This window comes from Rhamphochromis longiceps, linkage group LG17, assembly GCF_057381845.1.
Source record: "Rhamphochromis longiceps isolate RC_006_pf linkage group LG17, R_longiceps_female_GT1.1, whole genome shotgun sequence".
NCBI classification, from domain to species: domain Eukaryota; kingdom Metazoa; phylum Chordata; class Actinopteri; order Cichliformes; family Cichlidae; genus Rhamphochromis; species Rhamphochromis longiceps.
The window spans coordinates 40722894-40746028 of record NC_140573.1 but is presented as its reverse complement, the minus strand read 5'-3'; the positions used below and the strand labels follow the sequence as shown (position 1 = coordinate 40746028).

General features: G+C 41.8%; 1 protein-coding gene across 4 annotated transcripts in view; it reads left to right on the top strand.

The window, feature by feature from the left end:
* The window catches only part of pde4ba (phosphodiesterase 4B, cAMP-specific a), a 182940-nt gene that overhangs the window by 27205 nt on the left and 132600 nt on the right, over positions 1-23135 (top strand). For 2 of the 4 annotated variants that reach the window (XM_085387601.1, XM_085387600.1), the window contains exon 2: positions 6504-6742. In XM_085387601.1, coding sequence (XP_085243727.1) covers positions 6504-6742 — 239 coding nt within the window. Of the gene's footprint in view, positions 1-6503; positions 6743-18019; positions 19006-23135 lie in introns of those variants that run through there. The other 2 variants (XM_085387603.1, XM_085387602.1) reach the window with 2 other exon arrangements.

Genomic DNA, 23135 nt, shown 5'->3' with positions numbered 1-23135 from the left:
TTCTGAGGCAATTAATGCTAATGTTGGTGTCATTTTAGATGATGAACCATTTCATGAAGTTTATGAAGCAATTATTTATTTTTTAGAGAAAAAATGAACATCATTGCCCTTGCATATTTTGTGTAGTGACATCAGAAATATATGGAAATAATAATCGCATAACTAGACAAAGCAAAGCCACAATAGCTGCAGCCTGCTATTTTTTTTTTTAATTAAATAATTGTGGGAAATTATTACGCAGAGGAAAATTGGTTTCAGAGGTGCAATCCACATATGTGTGACACCAGTGTTAATATACACAGTGGTGAGCAGCATGGTTGTACAGAGAAGGTTAGTGAAACGGAATTTATGCAAACAGATTTTCATAAAGTCACGATTACAGACGAGTATAATCCAACGAAACCGCTAAAATACAAACTTGGGTATTTTTCATATCTATACTCACCGGCCCCTTTGTTAGGTGTACCATGAGTATTGACTAGGGCTGGGTTTCAATTATCGATTTTCCGATTAAAATTGATTTTGGCTTAAATACCACGATATCAATTCATTAAATCCTGAATCGATTTTTAAATATAAATGTATTTTGCCAGAAATGCCAGAACCTCAGGTTAAAGCTTTCATTTCAACAACCACCAAACAGCTAAAACAGCAAATGAGAGACTGGTTCCATGCAAAGCGTGGATCTGAGGCATCAGAATCTTTGAGTTGTCGGCTTTCTCACCCGACGGCACGTCCACCGGGCCTGAAAGCCGACAGCTCACAGATTCTGATGCTGCAGGTTTCGTCACTCTATAACCAAAATTTACTGAACTAGCAGCAAAAGATCCAAACTACGCTTCACATTTGATAAATATTGTCATTAATTCCCTCCTACCTTTGCTGTTTTGCTTCCAACTCGATAAAATCACACTTCCTGCACTGCTCTCACTCTATTTTTTTTTTTTTTCAAAACTTACCTCTGACAGCAAAGCCTCATTTCTGCTGTTTAATACCGAAGAAATGTAAACTTTTTAAAATTAGACCAAATTGCAAAACGCTTAGCTGTATATATGGAGCGACTGCCTCTCTCTCTCTCTCCTGCTGCTACTTCAATCGTGAAACTGATCAATGATCAGCTGATCGGCTTTTCTGTCGGGAGTCCGTCTCTCTTGTTTGTTTTTGGCCCACTTCGCTCCAGAAAGAGGAAACCAGCGGCTGAACAACAGCAGCACGTTTAAGCTTGATAAGCTGTTGTTAGAATTTATTTAATATTACTTTCTACACCAGGATCTTTTTCTACAGCTGACGGCTGGTAACTGTGCAGGGGCGGATCTAGCAAAGTTTAGCCAGGGGGGCCGATAGGGCATGAACAGGGAAAAGGGGGCACAAAGACATACTTTCCTTTCTTATTCTCATTTAAAATGTCTAGCTTTTAATAAATAATTATCTGAATCTTACACCCAAAGTTTTAATCTGATGTAAAATGTATAGAAGTCCATTACTGTATATAGTAACTGTTAAGTCTGATATACCCTAGTAAGCTATAGTACTTTTTCCTTTGGGAAGATACCATCTGTGCAGTCTGCAGTTCTGTTGAAGAAAGATGTTGAATCTATTTAATTCTTCTTCTTGAAAATAATTGATTTTTGTGCATTTTGTTTCACACTGCATCATATTAAAGTTGATTACGCCAATTAAGTATCATGAGGTGGAGGGTGGGGGGTGGTTCCCTATATATATATATATATATATATATATATATATATATATATATATATATATATATATATATATATATATATATATTTTTTTTTTTTTTTTTTTTTTTTTTTTTTTTTTTTTGCTGGGAGCTTGCAACCTTATTAATTAGGTTGCTTACTCTTTAAAAAAGCAGAATAGGGAGAATGGTGCAGGTTTAACTTTATTAGATTGATCAGTTTTGCTGAACTATGAAATATTTTGGGTGCAGTGTATTTTTTGCATACAGGTATAACAGAATAGCTTTAGTGTTGTTGTTTATTTAAACTTGAATTTGAACTTATACAAAATGCAGCAAGATATTAAAAAAACAGTTTTAATTAAAAAAACACACTATATCGGATTCATATCGGTATCAGCCGATATCCAAATTTATGATATCAGTATCGGACATAAAAAAGTGGTATCGTGCCATCTCTAGTATTGACTGCTCGTTAGCACAAAATGACAACAAGACCATCTCCTCGATACACAGATGGTCTTTGGTCTCAGCTGCAGGTTTCCCCACGTGATGAAATGTTTCTCCCACTGAAAACACTACGTCTAGTTTCCTCAACTGGATGATTGGGCATGCATCAAGACATTTAAATCATAACGTCATTAAATCAAAAAAGAAGGTCTAAGCTATTACTAGTAAGGTGTACCTAATAAATTATAATGAACACACCATTATTTATAGAAGAATGTAAAGACCTAAAGGGTAACAAAAAACACAAGCAATGAAAACCTTGCTAATGTAAGTGTTTCTGCGTAGATTGTAGGGAAAATAAATGTTGAATAAAAACAATGGTGTAAGTGGAGGACATGAAGGAAACCATGAAACTGGGGCAGTGTCCTGCAGACACTTAGGGTGCAGTGTATTTTTTGCATACAGGTATAGACCAAATGAACTGCTGCAGCATGATGTGAAGATGGATGTTCAATGAAGACATGAAGATCCGTTTTATCTTGATAAATTGTCCCAAATTACTTCTCCTGGTGTAATAACAAGCCAGACTCTGTGAGTTCACTCATCCAGTGTGTTCAATTAAGACTTGCAGAGTAAAACTGTTTGGGGTGTTTCCAGCTTAGTTGTGTTTGTCTCTAAATGTGACTTAGATGAAGACCAGTCTGCATTCGGGAGTAATTAGTGCACCAAGCGACAGCTCTTAGAGCAGGATAAGAATTAAATATAACGAGCTGAACCCAGCTGGGTAAAGTTTACAGACACAAATGAAAAATGAACAACTGCTAATAGCAAAACAAAGAGATGATTTTTACACAATGGAGAAACAGAAGCTAAATCAAGCTTTCAGTATCCTTGTTTGCCATTAGCACTGATTGAACAATCAGGATTTGTTGGGCTCCTGGAAGCCACAAGGGGAAAACAAGTCATTGCCCACGCTGCTAAAAGTAAATGTGCAGTGAAGTGAGGTTGTAGCGCTGCTAGCGATGCGTTGTTAGCTTGGTAATGCATAGAAGCCACGCGTAGGCAGAGGGAGGCAGCTAGCCAAGAAGAGAGGTGGTAAACAGGTCGGTAAATACTGACATGACTTGTCACACTTTATATTTCCGCTTTTTAAAATGTCTCACATTAGCCGAGCCATGAGAGATCAAGACAGCCCATAATTTGGCTGTGGTACGGGATAATTGAGCGTCACCGTGGCATGTGTGGGATCTTCTGTGTGTTCCAGGTGCAGGTGGTTTCCATACATGCCGCTGCTTCTTATCGCATGATGTGTTGATGCTAGGTGGTGTTTTAGGCACAGCTGTTTTAGCTGCTACCTTCAGCTACCTGAGTGGGAGACACAAAATAAAACATTCAGGAAACAAGAGTATCTAACTTAACTGAATGATTGTTAACATCAAGAATAAACTAAATTTCTTGAGAGGTGTGTGAGATATTTGACAGATATGTCAGAGGATATCAAAAGCGTAAACATAAGCTGTTGAGACGACAAAGACGGAGGAGAATAGCAGGCAGTTAAATATGACTACATAGTATTTCAGAATCACAGTATTACACCAGCAGCAGCCTGAACAGCTGACACAAGATCGGATGGATCCTCGTTTCGTGTTTTGACCACACCATGAAAGAGTCACAGCAGGAACTGAGAGACCAGGAAATGTTTTTCCGGTCTTCTGTCGTTCAGTTTTGGTGAGCCTGCGGCCTCAGCTTCCTGAACGATGTGGTCTTCTGTTCTGGTATCCTTCAAGGTTCCACATGTCTTCTTTGCACCTTAGTTGTAACAGCTGAGCTGCTGTTGCTTTCCACTGAGCTCGAAGCAGTCATCAGCTGATGCCACTCGCTGAGTATTTTCTTTTTCCAAATCGTCCTGTAAATCTTAGAGATGATCGTGTGGAAAAATCCAGGTAGATCACGAGTTTATGAACGACGTCAGCCCGTCTGACACTCAACAGCCTCGCTGCATTCAGTCATTTAAGTTCTCTTTCTTCCTCATTCTGATGCTCACTTTGAACTTGAGCAGCTCGACCATATCTACATAGCCGAATGTACTGAGTTGCTGCCAGGTGATTGGCTGATTAGATTTGCGTTAAGATAAGATAGAACTTTATTAATCCCTCGGGTGGGTTCCTCTGGGAAATTCGACTTCCAAAAAAAGCACAGCAACGACCAAAGTTACAGTTACAGAACTGTTATATATACACACACACACACACACACACACACACACACACACACACACACACACACACACACACACACACACACACACACACACACACACACACACACATATAAATACAGAGACAAATATAAATAAAATATACAAAGGGGATAAATAGAATAAATAGGAATAAAAAATAAAAATACAAGTGAATTGCACATTTCAAGTATTGAGTCTATTGCACTGTTGACTATTTACAAAAAGTATTGCACAAGGTATTGTACAGTGAGGTGAAGAGGCACTACAGCTTAGTTGTTCCCCCCTCCTTTGTCCTCCTGTTTCCCCTCCCTCTCCCCTCCAGAGAGGAGTTAAACAGTCTGATGGCGTGTGGGACAAAGGAGTTTTTAAGTCTGTTAGTTCTTGTCTTGGGGAGAAGCAACCTGTCACTGAACAGACTCTTCTGATTGTTTATGGCCGTGTGCAGAGGATGCCCAGCATTGTTCATAATGTCCAGCAGTTTCTTTAGTGTCCTTTTCTCTGCCACTGTCACCAGAGTGTCCAGCTTCATGCCGACCACAGAGCTAGCCCTCCTGATCAGTTTCTCCAGCCTGGATGAGTCCTTCTTTGCTGTGCTGCTCCCCCAGCACACCACAGCATAGAAAAGTACTCCAGCAACCACCGACTGGTAAAACATCCTCAGGAGCTTCCTGCAGATGTTAAAAGACCTCAGCCTCCTGAGGAAGTACAGTCGGCTTTGGGCTTTTTTATACAGGTGCTCTGTGTTGCATGACCAGTCCAGTTTATTGTCCACCCACAGCCCGAGGTACTTGTACTTGTTGACCACCTCCACCTCCTCCCCCTCTATCTGAACCGGCAGTGGACCTGCTCTAGACCTCCCGAAGTCCACAACCAGTTCCTTAGTCTTTGAGGTGTTGAGTTGCAGGTGGTTTGTGTGACTCCATGCGACAAAGTTCCTCACCAGACTTCTGTACTCCTCTTCCTGATCATCCCAGATACACCCCATGATGGCTGTGTCGTCTGCAAACTTCTGAATGTGGCATAATTCAGAGTTGTAGCAGAAGTCAGAGGTGTACAGGGTGAAGAGAAGAGGGGACAGCACAGTTCCCTGTGGTGCTCCTGTGCTGCTGACCACTGTGTCAGACGTGATGTCCTTCAGCCTGACGTACTGTGGTCTGTTGGTGAGGTAGTCGGAGATCCAAGCCACCAGGCAGGGGTCCACCTCCATCCTGTTCAGTTTTTCCTGAAGCATACAGGGCCGGATGGTATTAAAGGCACTGGAAAAGTCAAGAAACAGGATCCTGACCGTGCCTTTTCCCCCATCCAGGTGTGAGTGGGCTCTGTGTAGGAGGTACAGGATGGCATCCTCCACTCCGACACCCACCTTGTATGCAAACTGTAGTGGGTCCTGGGCATGTTGTACCTGTGGTCGGAGGAGGTTGAGGAAGAGCCGCTCTAGAGCGGTTGAACAAGTGTACCTAATGAAGAAGCCTGTGAGTTTGCATAGTTGATGTGCATGCTAGAAAATCTAAGCACATGCTCAGTTTTTCTCTCTCGTTTGCTCATTAACACTCGTCAGGCTCTATCATGGCTTTCAGAGCTACTATTAGGCAGTGCAGCTGAGACATAAACATGGTTTACATGCCGTGCAATCAGTTCACTACAGACGGCATACGCTACAGTAATAAGACAAATTATGTCTGTAAATAAAGTGGATGAGCTGAAGCTTCAGAGGAAGAATGAGTGAAACTGTAAATGTTCACAGAATAAACAGCTGCGTTGATCTTGTTTTAAATGAACGTGAGTATTAGAAATATGGAAACTGACACGTTTGTCACTCTTTTTAAACAGTCGAGTTTTTTTGTTTGTGATACTTATTTCTTTCTTAGAATGCAGACGCTGTATCAGGTCACCGATCCACTGTATGGTAATAGATTTGAGTTTTAGTCAAAAACAAGGCTATGGCGCCACTTAGTGGGCAAACATGTGATGAACTGGCGAGAACAGGTTTGTGAGTTGGTGATAAAGTTTAATTTCTTTTTGCTCTGTTTATCTTTTTAGTAGAGAAAATGTTTTATCTTGCTTTAATTTTTTTAATCTGTATTTTTAATTGTTGTTCTTTCTTTCTCTTCTCAGGACAGCAAAGAGCCTCCGGACTGCTGCCTCAGTGAGTCTTTCACTTCCCCTTCCTGCACTCTGGGAGTCGACCTGCGCCGAGGACGACGGCGTTTCTCGGGCAACCTGCAGCTACCCCCGCTGTCGTGGCGTCAGGGGGAGAGGTCACGGACGCCTGACGGAGAGATCATGACGAGGCCGACATCCCTGCCGTTTGGAGCTCCTCCCAGGATAGACATCACACCGGTGGATCCTGAATGGTGAGTGGGCTGAAACAAAGGTGGTGTACAGTTAATGTTAATCTCACAGGAAGAATACTATGAGAACATTTTGTCTTATATGTTAATGGAGTAGCTCTTGCAACATATGCTATGGGTGACTTTGGGTTTTGTGCATTAGGGAAGGGTTAATGAACATGTTTCTGGGGCATCTGGCATGAACACGCGAGCTCTTGTTGCTCTTCAGGTTACATTGGTCTAAGTGTGACAGAACTCCACATTTACACAGTGAGTGAGTCTGTAATGCCTCCACACTGACTCGTGTCACAGAAAGGCAGTGATCTAGTTCCATAATAAAGACTAAACTATAACATATTAAAATCCAACAACTGTTTGGTTTCCTTCAACACAGATAAGACAGTAATTCATGCTTACAGTTTGTCATATTGAGAAAAGGATCAACAGCTCGATTCATTATTTCAATCATCGAGTAGCAGATGGTTCGTGCTGTCCTTAATCACGTAATTCTGGGTTTGACTCCACCTTCTTTGTGGAGTTGGCGTGCTCTGTCAGTGTGGGACTGCAGCATTCCTCCCACGGTGCTACAGTCATGCATGCAATATGGCTGTAAATCAGGTGCGAGTGTGAGCACGAAGGGCTGTGTGTCTCTCCGTGAGCATCCTCTGCGATAGACTGGCGACCTGTCCGTGGTGCACGCCACCTCACACCTAATGAGAGCTGAGATGGTCTCCAGCCCCCTGTGAATGAAAGTAGTGGTTAAGAAAATAGACAGGCGGATTAAAACTATCATTTATTTATGTCTGATACAAAGTAATTACAATCAGTTGTTACTTATTGTTACACTGTTATACATTTAGTACTTTAACATCACTTTAAGCTACATTTAGTTGCTCTTACAGGTAAAAATGTGCTTTACAGTGTGGAATCAGTACTTCTGTGTAAGTAATAGGATTACTTCTACATAACCTCTACATACATATCTGCCTTCTAGTTGATGATTCAGTTCCTTTGATTAAAATGAGCTGATAATAAATACATGCATGGCACTGAAGTTCGAGGTTAATGACATATTTTATATTTTATAATACACATATTTTTAAAGCTAGTCAAGCTCTGCTTAAGTGTTATATAAATGTGGGTTGAATAACTAATCTTTGCAGACAAGCATCAGCAAAATGAATCCTCAGCTGTAGAGAGTAGAAACCTCTCTGCATCAGTGTGTGATTTTTCATGTCCCATTAACGCTGATGAAGATGATGCTGCCTCTTTACATTATTCATGCACTCGGCCCACAGAGAAAGTGCATTCTGGTGCACACCGGGCACTCGTTCACAGCAGGAGGCACAATGTGCAGTTTCAGATGACACGTACACAAACGGCGTGTGGCTGGGTTTTGGTTGGAAGCCTGTTGTGTTAAATTCAGATACACTTTTGTTAAGCTGGCCAATCAGCCCTTACTGGCTCGTTACTTGAGTACTCTCAGTGAGTTTGATGTTAGGAGAGATAAATCCAGTTAAGGCACACTTGAGTATGAGTTGCCTAGTGCTTACTTCTCTTCAGATAAATGGATGTTGAAAGGCGGCTGCTAATTAGCAATGATTGGCACTGAATTTAAGTGTATGTGTTTATGTGTGGTGTATGGATGCGTATGTGTGCTGCTCCATAGTGAGTCGACACAGTTGTAGGTGACGGAGGGCTCGATGTGGCTACAATGATTTGTTTCTCTCAGAGAGCACATGTCCCTGTGTTTATAACAACAGATTGTAACTTTCTCCAGTTTTACACGCAGATAAAGTTTCAGCCACGCCTCATGTCTATTCTAATTTTGCTAGACAAGTGGGGAATACAGTAAGTGCAGCAGTTTTTAAAAAAATCTGCAAACACAGATATAAATAAAAAGCATAAAAAAAGGTCCGGGCTCTGGTGAGGCCAATCCACGGCTGATAGTGTTCCTGTATGTGTTTTCCTATTATGGAATACTTTTACTGCATTGGCACTGTTCTTGGGATCATTGATTTTGGGGCAAGCTGCCAGTAATTCCTAAAAATACACTTTAAGATGGGTCTGTTCGGTGCAGACTGGTGCAGGCTTGGGACTTTCACACAGTACTGTAAACAGTTGAAAAATGTAATATTTGTATTATACAAATGAAGTAATGTTTCTGCTATTAAAACTGTCTGTTGGGAACTCTGCAAGTCTAATTTTATTGATATGTTAAATGCTGAAAAAATATAGACAATACAAATGATCAGGAGAGATGTAACAAAGTATCCAAGGCAAACTATTCAGCTGTTAAACCTGTCGAACTCCAGTCCTCGAGGGCCGCTGTAAACTTTTAAATGTGTCCCTGCTGCAACACACCTGAAGAAAGTTAATTGGTCTTTAGCAAGAATTGAGTGCATGCTGAGGTGGCAACCCCCTAACCGTACTCAAGTACATTTAAATGAATGTAAGTTTTTGAAAAAATGTTCATTCATTTATGAATTGCCGCCTCAGCATGCAGTCAAGTTCTACAGAGCCTTGCTAATGACTTAGTTATGCTATTCAGGTGTGTCGCAGCAGGGACACATGGAAACGTTTTAGGACTGGAGTTCGACACCGATGTATTAAACCAACAGTCCAGGCCGCTTTTCTCTGAAACATCAAACAAAGCCCTGCATGTGGATGCTGATGTACAACGTCCTCGTTTGTGGATTAACATGACTGCGTGTTTAAAAGTGTTGTACCTTCTCTTGTAACCAGCAGAGTGCAGTGTGTTGATTCTAGCTGGATGCACACATGCAGATTAAAGAGCAAACATCGTGTAAATGCAGATATTCGGTGCACTGGATGGTTAAATGTTTGTAACCCAGTTTACACCATTTTGGACATTTGTGATCTGATGTTCATCGAAACACCTGATGTTATATTGTTTGGAACGATTGTAATAAATGACTCCAGCAGAGAATTCAAAATATGACGTTTGTTGCTGTTTTTCTTTTGAATTTGACGGCTCTGAACATCCTGTAGATATTTACTGCATTTATTTTTGTTTCTGTTAACAGCGACTTTACTGATGGCAGCACAGTCCACTCCTGCAGCCACAGGCTTTGCAGCAGGTGAGGCGTGTGTCAGCTGTCAGTAACCTTGGTGTCAGAGGCAGACGTGTTTCCCTCGTGTACTCCTCCCTCCCGGCTCTCTTCTCTTCTAAAAGCTATTACGCTATGCTCCCTAAATGTTGCGGTCAGCACAACCTTCCTCAAGTCAGATTACTCTCTCCCCCTGTGAAGCCATGAGCTGGTGGATGTGTGCGCGACTGTGTATTGTATGTGTTTACATGTTTCTATGTATATCTGTCTGCAGTGCAATTTTAAATCCAAGTCAACAACAATTTGCCCCATCCCTCCTCTTGATCCTGTCTCGTTCCACTCGTACTTATTTAAGTGCCTTTCTCGGTGATTACGAGGAGGAGGAGGGAGCAAGAAGTTATTTTGGGATTTTAATTATTTTCCTGCTGATGTGCACAGTTATTTTCAAGCTTCGAGTGCCTCGTGCATTGATTGTTGAAATTGTGTGTGTTTGTGCAACTGCGCATAAGAACCTCTGCTTGTGAAGATGGGAGCTACAGTAAATTTGTGTCTTATGCATGAATATGTGTGCAGCATCAGACCTTAAAGAGAGCCTATTACGCTCATTTGCACCTCATTTTCATTCTTGGATCTTAGCAAAGGAGCTTTGTATGATTTATACCTCGAAATAATCCCCATTTGTCTCGTATAGCCCCTCATATTCATCCACTGCCAGCTGCTCTCCCTTTAGGCCACCCTTACTTTAAGCTGATGCCCTTCTGATGGGCTTCACCCCTGAATAATAAGGTTTGATCAGCAGGTGGGAGTGATTGAGTGATAATGATTTCTCCTTCCTTTGACTAAAAGAAGTAAGTAGTTAATGCGAGCCTCCACCACTGTAACATTAAACATGTGACAGCGCACGAGGGAAAGCACGTTAGTTCCCCTTCAGTGTAACTGTAGCTGTGATACTTAGTGCATCCCAGCTGAAAAGGTGATGACTGGGGGCAATTTAAGGATGCCAGAGTTGTGACATGTGAAGTTGAGCATAAGAAAGGTGATTAGCTGTTTTGTGTTCATTACATATTGTATGCTGACTAATTTGCATGAAGGTGAGGGGTGTCTGCACCAGAGATGAAATATGATAAAGCACCAAACTAGTGTGCAATTTTCATGATGGGACAAATTCTCCTGAAGCTTTCACAGTGACCACATATGTTTAAAATATGGGTTTTCTGGTCAAATATTTTGCCTTGTGTTGCTCGTGGTCTGATGACTGAGGTAATGATTGGCCAAAAGAAAGTTCACAATGGATCGACAGAGCCTGCAGGTCTGCGTAGTTCTGTTTGAAAAGACCGTGCAATGCATTTCTTTCTTTACCAGTTAGAGTGCAATAAGACGTTTTACCATGCTACACATTTTTTTATGCTTTGAATTTTTACTGTACTTGCATGGCTATAACTTCTATCAGTGATGGATGCTTATACATCTTCTCTTAATAGAATACTTTGATTCTGCATAGTGCATTTAGCTGTTTAAAGTTAAGTCAGTGGTATTTGTGATGTATGATGACAGAGGTTTTCCCAGAATGAGTGAAATTTTCCATGTTGAAAGTCTGTTTAAACTTGATTTGGAGCTATATTTATTTTTTATTTCTATTTTTTCCCCATCGTGTCACAGCGTCGCTGGCCAGATTATGACTTGTCTGCACTCGGTGTACTTTCTTTGTGTGATGTGTTTTGAGCACTGCCCTCTACGCTGGTGTCCCAGACGGCTTTTGTGTGGGTGCTGGTGATCATCACGGCCAGGAGGCAGAAATTGGATCTTGCACTTTTCATTTTAGCAAGCAACAGATGAAGGCAGGCAGATTATGCACTGTGGCTGTAGTTCCAGCAATTCAGTTACCTCCAGGAAGAGCGCGTGGAACATTCAACATGCTTCTGATGATTAATAATCCTTTTTTTGTAGCTGGTTAAATGTTATACATACTTATTTGTAAACATGTACAAGTCGTGCACGCACAGTTTCATCAGGTTTTTTGTTCACTGCCAGAGGGAATAAAAACGCTTGTGTAGTTACCTCAGATACTCTGACAGGTTTTTGTTACATGGCAATCCTCTCATGTCCGAGTCTGGCTGAGAATTAAACCTGAGAATATTCTAGTCTGTTAAGCTGTGAAGTGACAGAGACATGGAGTTTTTCCTTTTTTTAATCTGTCTGCTTATACTCAAACATCCCAGAGAGAAATCTGTCATGGATATTATTTTTCACTCTTATCTAGGAATGTGCAACAATGTCACCTTCAAATAATAATACTGTTTGTTCAGCCTTCTTTCTAGATTATTTTAGGCTCATATTGTTGTTTTCGTCCTTCTTTTTATGTTTATTTCTGACTTCCTTTTTTCATTTCAACTGTCCACTGCTGTAACTTCAAATTACCTTTCATGCTTTTTCACACATGACATTTATCTGCTTTTTTGTGTTTGAATCTCTCGTACCGTAAACCTTTGTGTAGCGCTACAGCTCTGTAAATCTAGGCCACAATGCAGGATTGTTTTCACTAATGTGAGAGAGATGGCGTGTGACAGGGGGAATAAAGAAAAGAGGGTTTTATGCAGCCTGAGGAACGACATCAAGAGCTTTCTCAAGACCTAAATACATCCCTTGCAACCTGTACTACAATTATCTGACCCCTACGCTCGTGTAAGACCTCCTTCCCTGGCAGCACACTTCTAATATTGTCTAGCTCAGGGTCTCATTGTGGGAAACCAAGTGAGTAAAGGTGCATGGGACGAGAAGAGGCGTCTTTCTTATACGCTGTGAATTATGCAGAGTGACAGATAGGGGTTTGAGGGGAAAGTATACTTGGAAAAAATTAAGCCAATACTAATTTAGCAAGTTAAAAATATATGAACAGAAACATGTCAGTATCTATCCATCCATTTTCCTGACTGTGCATCAAACCAAGGTCACGCTGGGGCTGGAGCCTGTGCTGGATGTCAGGCGGATACATAACAGCATATCCATGAATGTATTCATTTATTTTCATCCTAGAAAAGCACTGATCCCAATCAGAGCTCGTCTCCATCTGTAAAAACTGTTGCAGCAGCAAATATGCCAGCTATCCTAGCACCGAAGTCGGCACAGTTTGAAAAGAGAAGTAAAGCAAAGCGGAGCCTTAGGGCTGCTTTTGTTTTAATGCATTTTATCACACTCTTAGTAAGATGTGTGAAAAACACTCTTCCCAGGATCCTTTAGGCCAAAGACACATCTATAAATTACTTGATCAGTATTTAAAAAAAGAGAGAGATTAAGTTTTTTCATGATGAAAAACAAGAACTGCTCATAAATGTAAAGATGAAACAAAGAATTTAAATTGTAAATTCTTTATTAATAGCTCTGTCTGTATACCAGCAGATAATCACATTATTTATGTATTTATTAGACACTGATGGCCTTGGAGAATAAAACTTAATGTCTAGTAATCCCCAGATTAGTTTTTCTACTGTCTGGTTCTGTGCAACCAAAAAAACCCGACTACTGCATTTATTGACTTCAAATTGACGCTATAAACAATAACAAGCTAGTTCAATTTAAAATAACCTGGAATCTAGAAAGCCTAGAAATAGCACCTTCATTAAACTGAAAATGTTCAGTTGACACATATGTATGTATGGGAGTTATTTTAATCTAAAATGATAAGCCGAGTTAACTAATAACAACACTGAGAAATTAGCCTAATCAGCTTTATCCTGTACAAACCTCGCTGCAACGGCACTGAAATACTACTGTGAACAGCTTGGATGGAAATCTTAAGCTCTACAACCAAACATGTTGTTCTGTTTTTCAAGGCAGCCAAGTTACTTTTTGACAAATAGTTCAATTTACAGTGTAATGCCATCCATCCATCCTGGAGCCTGTCCCAGCTGTCTTAGGCAGGGTACACCCTGGACAGGTTGGCAGTCTGTCGCAGGGCGGGGTCTTTCTGTGTAGAGTTTGCACGCTCTCCCCGTGCTTGCGTGGGCTCTCTCTGGGTGCTCCAGCTTCCTCCCACAGTCCTGACATGCAGTTAGTGCGGTTATGTTAATTGGTAACACTAAATTGCCCGTAGGTCTAAATGTGTAAAGGTTATTAAATGTAAGATATTCACATATAGTTTTGTGGTAATTACAACTTGCTGCAGGGGCTGTTGTGTCTCAGGTCCTCCTGTGCTGTGATCATAGTGCTTTCATTTAAGCCCTCAAGGATGTGAAATCCAGTTTAACATGGAATCCAATGGCCCAGTTACTCTTCAATTAAATCTCTTTCAATCTTTCTCCTGGCATTGGCTCCCAGTTCTTCTGTTTTGAAATGCGCTAATGTGCAAGAGCCAGCAGTCATTTTTAAGATTTGTGTGCAGGTCTCTTTGATTTTTCTTTATTTTCTTTCCACCATTGGCATGGATCTCTCAGGAGGAACCGGCAGGTGTGAAGAGTAACTGTCAGTCAACAGTTACTCTATATGTGCAAGATAGCTAAGCATAGAAGTTTAAACAGTAATTGATGGGGCATCAGTTCATGAGTCTAACCTTCTGCCTTGTCCGCTAATTTATGGATTAGCATCCTTTGCTATCAAAAGAACCATTAATTTTGAATGAAAAAATCAGTATGAAGCTGCAAAACATATCTGATCTCTATAATTAAACTATAAGTAATGGAAATCTTTTACCATATGGGATTGCTCTGTTATGGTAATTTCTGATTATTAGATACTTAAACTTTGCATTTTCATTCTAATAATAATACCACAATTTTATTGCATTTATATTTATAGAGCTGATTTAAGTTACCCTAAATAATTTTTGTATTAATTACTTAATGCCAACTAAACGTAACAATGTTAAGTTAGCATGTTAGCAGTATATTGTAAACATAGCATGCCTTTTTGAGTCCTACCCGTGTTTGTGCAAATTGATGAAATTAAATGGTAAATGGCCTGCATTTGTATAGCGCTTTACTCGTCCCTAAGGACCCCAAAGCGCTTTACACTACATTCAGTCATTCACCCATTCACGCACACATTCACACACTGGTGATGGTAAGCTACATTGTAGCCACAGCTGCCCTGGGGCGCGCTGACAGAGGCGAGGCTATCAAAGTAAATATAGTTTACTTTGATAATAAACAAAATATAGCATTTTAAAGCTAAATCTAATGCTTCAAAAAGTATTTTAAAAAATAGATGAAATTTAATATTTACTAAAAGTCCAGCTGCAGATCGAGCATACCATGAAATCACAGAAGTCTCTAATTTATCTGTGACTTTATTAGCTTTGGATCTGGAATCCATACCTCATTGGGACTCAGGACTAGCTAATTATATACATTTATCCATGCTGGCCACTGCGATTGAGGTTCAGCAAAATTTCAAAGATGAGAAGAAGGTTAAAAACAGTTTTTAAGAACTATGGCAAAACAACTTTACAACATCAGTTGGTTGACTGACTAACTACTTTGGATGTTATTGGTTATTAAGATACATTGTGAGATATACCACTTTTATTCAGTGCCCAGAGGCCTGTACTATGAAGCAGGACTGACCCTGGGTTTCTTGTGCTGTGAAGGTGGTTTTTGGTAACATATGCGGTAGACCTTACCTGCTGGGGAATGTTGTGGAAGGTTATGTTTGAGATTAGAGATCACCAGGGCAGAAATCCCTGCCTACCAACCAATCACTTCTGAAAAATAGTATCTGTGTGCAGACAGTAGTATGTTTTTCAGCAGTTTGTTTCCCTGATGAGCACCAGTACAAAATATTCTTAAACTTTATTCCTTTAGGGTTTTTTTTCATGTTGGCTAAACACAATTATACAACAATTTCATTGTTTTATTAGCATTAATGTATTCATATATGATATTAATATATTATATATGAAAACAGGAAACTGCTGGAGAAAGTTTTCAACTGGTTTAACTGGCAACAGGTGAGCAGAGATTCACCAATCTGCAAAGATGAGGCTAAAAATCAGTTTTGGATGCAAATGTATGCAAAAACTGGTGATAAAAAAAAAAAATACTGAATGTTTGATACTTGCACTGAGCAGCATTTAAGTGTAATATGCAAGTGCTAGTGAGTAAAGCACAAGTGAATGAAGGACATTTTCTATCCCTTTCCAATGAGCTACTGCCGGTGATGACACATTTTCTAAATTTAAGTCTAAATCTATTAAAATAAGGTGGCAGCAGCGGCGCGTTCATTACAGTGCAGTTGTAGTGACAGAGCATTATATTCAGCGAGGCAGGAAAAATGAAATGTAAGCACAAAAGTAGCCTTGCTGGTGTTTTATAGCAGCTTTCAATAACCAAAGTGACTTAGCCCTGTAACTCTTGAGCAGCCTCCTTCATCACATGATAAAACTAAAATCAGAATCAGAATCAGAATACTTTATTGATCCCTGGGGGAAATTATTTTTTGTTACAGTGCTCCATTTTAAACCAACATTAAGACAAGACAGACAATACGCTAACTAAGAATAGTACAATATATACATATATATACATACATACATACATAAGTCACTTATAAATAAAAGCTCTGGTTGCTGGATCTGGAGCTGCTTAAAGTCTCGCTTTTCCACCATATAACTGCATCGGTGATTTCCATCCACCCTTTGCTTTTCCAGTTATATGGAGCGAGTGCTCCGGGGACTCTTGGTGGAGTCACTTATTTACATTTGAGTCGCACATCACCAGCTGCTCGTATCACCTCGTTCTTAGCATTTGATGCTGGGTTTTTACCTCATTTGATGATACGGGTTTGTTGTTTTCACCTTTAGCGAGAAGAGTTTTCTTTTATATTTTTCAAAGTACCGTGATTTGTTGGAAGCTGTTGAAGTAGATCCCTTTTTAGGTACTAATTCATCGTCGGAGGCTGACACATAGCTCTCGCAGTCAGACATGCCTGGGACTGTATGCACTGGAAACATGGGATTATTATTGCAGTTTAGTGAAACTAAACACACCGAACATGGAACACGAGGCCACACTGTTAGCGAAGATTTACGTAAATTTGACAAGCTGAATGCATTCTGTACTGTACAGGAGACACAGTACGAGACTGATTGACAGTGGTCTACAGCCTATCAGGACGCAGAACACCATACACTGTAAAAAACAAACCAAAAAAAACAAAGTTGCACACAAAAAATCGTCGAAACAGCAACGCCACGAAAGGTGAACTGTGTTATAGTGAGGGACCACCGTAAGCTCAAAATCCTGGGACACAGACCCAGCCCAGTGATATGTGTGTGTTAGACTGGTCAGATAATTTCTACTACCATGTAAAACAGGAGACTGACGGAGGAAATGAGTCGGGGAATGCCTCGTGTCTGCCTGCTGCGCTCCTATAACGTCTCGCATTACTACAAGTGTTCTTTTCCTTATATTCAAGCACGAGAAGACTATTTTCAAAGGCTTTCTTGGCAAAATGTGGTGTGAAAGCTCCTCATGCGTCTGCGCTTTAGGATCATCAGTGACTCACAACCTCAACAAATCAGTCCAGCGAGCAGATGAGCAAGCACTCACATTTCCAGCACTCCCTGCCATTCTGCTCTCCTCTGATGTTCACTTTAGATTTTTCTCCCTCAGCTTCCCCGCCTCTCCGCTCGCAGGGCATTGCCCCTCTTTTTCTCTCTCTTCACCACAAGGAGTAGTCCTTTGTGTTTGTGGATGTATTTCTGCTATGACTGTGTCTATTCTGTGTCCGTTCTTTCTCTTTACATGCTCATGCTTGGATTGGTTCAGTTCAGGCAGAATTACAGATGGATTACATTAGATGGATTGTACTGAATGCTTTACACCAATATGTTTTCTTGTAATTGCAGTAGTTTAGAGTGTTTACTTGAATCGGCTGCCCTTTGAGCAGTGTGTATGATTCATTTCACTGATGCCCCATTAAGCTGTTTGCTTTTATCTCCCTTCCAAATGTCCTTATTTATTTTTAACTTGGCATGTCCTCACTAGTTGCCTGCCTCGCTAAAGGTCACAACACCATCAGCAACATTACCACAAATACCAGCTAAACAAAAAATAAATAATAAATCTGGCAACCTGTTACCGTGCCTGCCTGCCTGCCGTCACAACAGCCGCCAGCCAATCCTCAGCGTTGGAGGTGTGGCTTGTACTCGCTGCGTGCCTGCTCGGAGCTCCTTGTGTATATTCTGAATGAAACGGCAAGTGAAGCATTTCCCTGCGTGCTGAGCGCTGCTCCGCTCGCTGCTCTGAGTGTGCGAGTGAAGGGAAATCTGACTTGAGCCTCAGCATAGTGGGAGTCACTCTGTGCCACACCGGGAGTGCCTTTGGGTGAGGCGGGGGTTGTTTTGCAAGAAAGGGGTTCGTCAAGCAGTGGTTAATGGAGAGAGAGCAAGACAGGAGGAGGCAGAGAGCACTTTTCAGTCCCTCTGAATCTTTCATGAAGGGAGATCCTCCAACATCAAGCCGCCTGATGGACTGAGAGAAAGAGTTGGTGTTCGCTTAACAGGCACCAACAGTGACAGAGGAACACGGGGAGAAGGAGGGGGCACTGGGGCGTGAGAGCAGGAGAGACCAGGAGAGGGATGGACAAGCCGTAATAAGAAGGGGAATTCTTCTGTATGTGGCCCAGCTGTAGAAGCTCCTCTGAGAGCCTCTGATGAACCGAAGACCAGCAGAAAAACAGAGGGCACGAGCCACAGAAGAGAGGGAGCGGGAGGGCACGACCGCTGGCTGGCTAATCCCTAAAAACTCGCGAAGAACGAGGGAAAAGGGAAAGAATTGAAAGCACAGAGGCAGAGCAACAAAAAGGTATGTGTGAGCTGGCCTTTTCCTGAGTGACCGTTTGTGCATGCTCAGGCTCTCTGCAGCATTTTAACCCAGTGGAAAAGTTCAGTGTGTCTACAAGAGAAGGGCTAACTAAAGCATACATGACGAGCCCGTGGGGCTAAAATTGGGCGGAATTTGGTAGAATTTGACAGAAGAGCACAAGTCTGCCCACAGGGATGTCATCCAACGAGCTGAGCGTCGAGATGGACTCGTGCATTCGGACGTTCAAGGAGCACATGCACCTGGAGCTGGAGCCACCCAAGATGCCAGGTGTCATGGGAGGGAAGAGGGGAGCCACGTCCCCGAAGCTGTCCCCTAGAAGCTCCCCGCGGCTCTTCCGCAAGCTGATGGTCAACAAGAGCATCCGACAGAGGCGACGCTTCACTGTAGCTCATACCTGGTAAGGCCTGTGGGTTGGTGGGCAATAAAAAAGTAGGGGTGGAGGGAAAATGTGCAGACTAAGATTGATTGATGTGACAGAGAGTTAAAGCTAGGGGAAAGACTGAATGTGGATGTGAATAGTAAAGTAAAGAAGATCTAATGGGTTTACTTTGGTGGGAAACCCATGAGGGAGCGTGGCTGAGGGACAGCGTTAGAGCTGGGGTGTAGCCGTCGGGGGAGGAATTCATTTGCCAATAGAGATGCCGTGACGTGGGGAAAAGAGGGGGAAAATGGAAGGTGAGAGAATCCAAGTATAGAGACTGAGCTGACAAAAAACAGCCCGTGGTTTCTAAAAGGGAAACCAATTTTGTGGTAAGCATGGGGTCAGAAATATATCAGGGCTGGGCTGCTGTGGGATGACTCGTTACTGGGTTAGAGGATTACATAATGGACTAAAATCACATTCGGCAGACTCCCCTGTCCTCCATTTTGATGTGGTGTCTCTGCCCCATACCTGGGTGAGATTTGTGTGCGTGCAGATCAGCCCTTGTTTTGGATGGCTGCTGTGATATGCAGGGAGTGTTGGGTGTGTTATGCAACCTGGTGGTTCTTAACCTTTTTTTCTTTTGGCTGACAACCCCAATGAGGAAATGGATGTTCACACAACACGAGCGCAACACAAAATGCCAAATATGTTGGAGCATCCACAGCACGGAGTACGGCTCTGTTTACATTTCGTTGTGTAGTTTACACAGACGGCATTTCTCTTTGTGTCAATCTTATTATAAAGAAGCCCAGATGCAGGAAGTCTGACTTTCCGAGTTCAGTAAGAGCACAGGGTCTACTTCCCATAAACACCTTAATTCTATCCTTTTTTTTCTATTTTGTGCCCCCACCCACACCCTAAATCTACCTTTTCGTTTTGCAGCGGTTAGAGACTACAGGAGAAAGGATGACTTGCTTTGTTATGCAATGTATGGATTAGAGGCAAAGAGCTGATGTGATTTGACTGCAAGAGCTCAAGGTGACTCTTTCTGGTTAAATTAGGTGGTGGAAGACGGGGATGTAATTCTTTATTTTTTTTTCGTGACATTTTTGAAGGTGAAAACCATCACAACCATCTTCAGAGGAGGGTGATTGTCACATACCTTTAAGCACGTACCGCATGACACCGAAATGGGTTGCACATTCGACGTAACATGATAAAGCAGGCTTGTCACTGCTTGGGCGGGTCTTAAAAACATTCCCTGTGGTGGGACATGCAGGAAGAAAAAGAAAAATGAGTCTCGATATCAATCTGCCCCTCTGTGTTGTGACTACAATCTGAGATGTTTGCATGACAGAAAAAGAAGAAATAATGTGTGTGATGTGCAGCTTTACCTGTGGTCCGTGTAAGAGTGCATACGTGCACGGATGATTTTGAATGCAGATATTACAGCGGTTGTTTGTTTTGCCCCCTCTCGTTGTATATCTCACCATCTCCTCCCTACACAGCAGCAGCAGAAAGGGGACTCGTGCCTGTTTATCTCTCTGCTTGTATAGTATAGAGCACAGGGAGATTAGTGGGGGTTGGGTGGGTACAGGGGCAAAGCACAAGAAGGGAGAAACAAGGAGAATGGCTTCATTTAGACATCATTAAAGACGTCAGTAGTGTCCTTTGACTTGTTCGTTCTCATAAATCCACAGCATATGGGCCGGAGCCAGGGACTCGACAACACCTATAACACTAATTAGGCGTAAGTCTAATGCATTTACAGCAGATTCATGATAGGGCGTCCTCGGGCAAGACACAGAGATCTGTCTGCTGTCTAATTATAATTCTCTGAAAGTTACAAATAAAATTTTCTTTTAATCAAATAGGAAGGAAGAGATCAAAAAGCAGAGCAGACACAGTAAGAGAGAGCGTTTTGGGGGAGAAAAAACCCACCAGTCATCTCCAAAAGAGGGAGGTGTGGCAATTAGGATGGAAATGCCAGCTGACAGCCAGGACCAGGATAGGACCAGGTGTTTCAGACTTCATTTCATGCTCATTTTCTTTTAATCCCACACACATTAAATGTTAGGATGCCATTAAAATACACAGCGAGACGATTAATCATCACACGTTCGGCTTTATCTCGTGACGTAAAATGTGCTGCGTGCTGCACCAGAATATCAATGACGTTTTTCCTTGGAGAACAAAAACCTTACCTGGAAATCCTTCAGGGCATTACTGTCTGCTCATACTGGCCTAATTGTCTCCCCACCTGTCCCAGACCTCGGGGAAATACTGGAGAAAAATAAGATGAATCGGTGATCCGTATTGCTCAGGCGCGCCTGCCGTCGTACGAGTAGCAAAGAACTGTCATTATGTAATGATGCCTATATGTATGTGAGCTCTAAATGTACCACTGCAATAATTATCACAGGTGAATATTTACTCAGATATATGCTCAGAATATAAATAACCTTTAAGTTCAAATGGTTTTCTTAGTACTGGAAAAGTAGCTAAGATGCAAATTTAAGGTGCTCTCAGTTGACTCTGTGAATGGGGTTTCTTGTTGTGAGGATCCTCCAGAGAATTGTCACCTGAATCTGCAGCTCCCCCGAGTTTTGCACGGCTGTATAGCCAGTTTCAGCTCATTATTCAGCCGTTTATCGTTTCTTTTTCAGTGTCTCTGCTCTCTGAGCTGTGGAAACGCTCTATAATGCCACTGCAACAACATCACCTGCCCAAACTGGACACAGGTGGAGCAATAGGGGCCAAAAGAGCCACATGTTCCCCCCATGAAATAGAACATGTTTGCCATATCACCTTGAAATAACAGCAAGCAATAAATCAGTAAGACTCTTGGATGAGAGCAGTGGCAGTCCTAGCCTGTTTGGCGCCCTGGGCGAACACTCCCTCTGGCGCCCCCCCTCCTCCTCCGACACACACACACACACACACACACACACACACACACACACACACACACACACACACACGAAGAGAGAGAGAGTATGCATAGTATGCAAACAGCTACCAAGCAGCCATCATAATTCCTCATACAATGAGAACAGGACAAATCAACAACTGACAAAGACTCATTAATATTAAAATCTGTAACATAATGTGTTGTTTGGAGTTTAGTCTGTTACTGTTGCTATTTTTACCATGTATTCTTGGAGCAACTGTAACCTACATAATTTCCTTAGGGATTAATAAAGTATTCTGATTCTGATTGTTTCAGGATGACCTGCCATTATCCAATGACACATCTGCTTACCTGCATCTTTTGCTCGTTTCTCCTCCTCCTCTTTTCTCTTTTTTCTAAACTGAGCACCTGATGGCTTTGAACTTTTCTTGTCCATCTTGGTTTTTATTTTGCACTCCAGTATGAATACAAGTCCTCCAACCCGAGGATCACCACAACATAACCTAACAGACCTACACCCTGGTTCACAGATTCACTTTGTCTAGGGTTTATTTCTGGGATTTCACACAACCCAGGATTCAAATCATGAATACATAATGGGCTTGGATTTACAACATTATGAATGAAATGTGCTCTATTTGGAAGCAGCCTGGTTGTGTGAGAGACTTTAAATCATCAAACTGCAAATTATAAATTTTAAATTGTTATTGATCCCTTTATCCCGAGTCCTAAAGTGTATATTTATTTTCTTACTGTTCTTATATTTATTGTTTGTTTACTTGCACTGCTGTAACTGCAGCCTCGTCGTCTCTCTATATCCTGGACTGGATGTAGCGGAGATGACAATAAAGTTTACTTTGACTTCAGCAGCGAGCAGGCGCACCGAGGGCTCTCGCGCTCACTTTTCGCGTATAGAATTTCGAAAAAACATCGGTGCAAATTATAAGTCTGTATCATGATGTCTGGTGTTTTCGTGCTTGTTGGTTTGTTTTTATTTAGTTTTATTCTGCCAGATGCTGCTCCAGCCAGCCAGAGAATCCGCCCCTCCCTCTCCTCTCTGTGCCGCAAGCAGCAGGTGCACCTCACAAACGGAGGGCGCCCTTACTCCCAGCAAATGGGCGATAGAAAACCGATCGGTGCCTACGGCATTCCCAATATGCGCTGGCTGATGTCGGAGCAGCATGAGTACGAGGAATTTATTTTTTATTTTTTTGCCGATGCCCGTGATTCCGCCCCCCCACCACGATGCTGT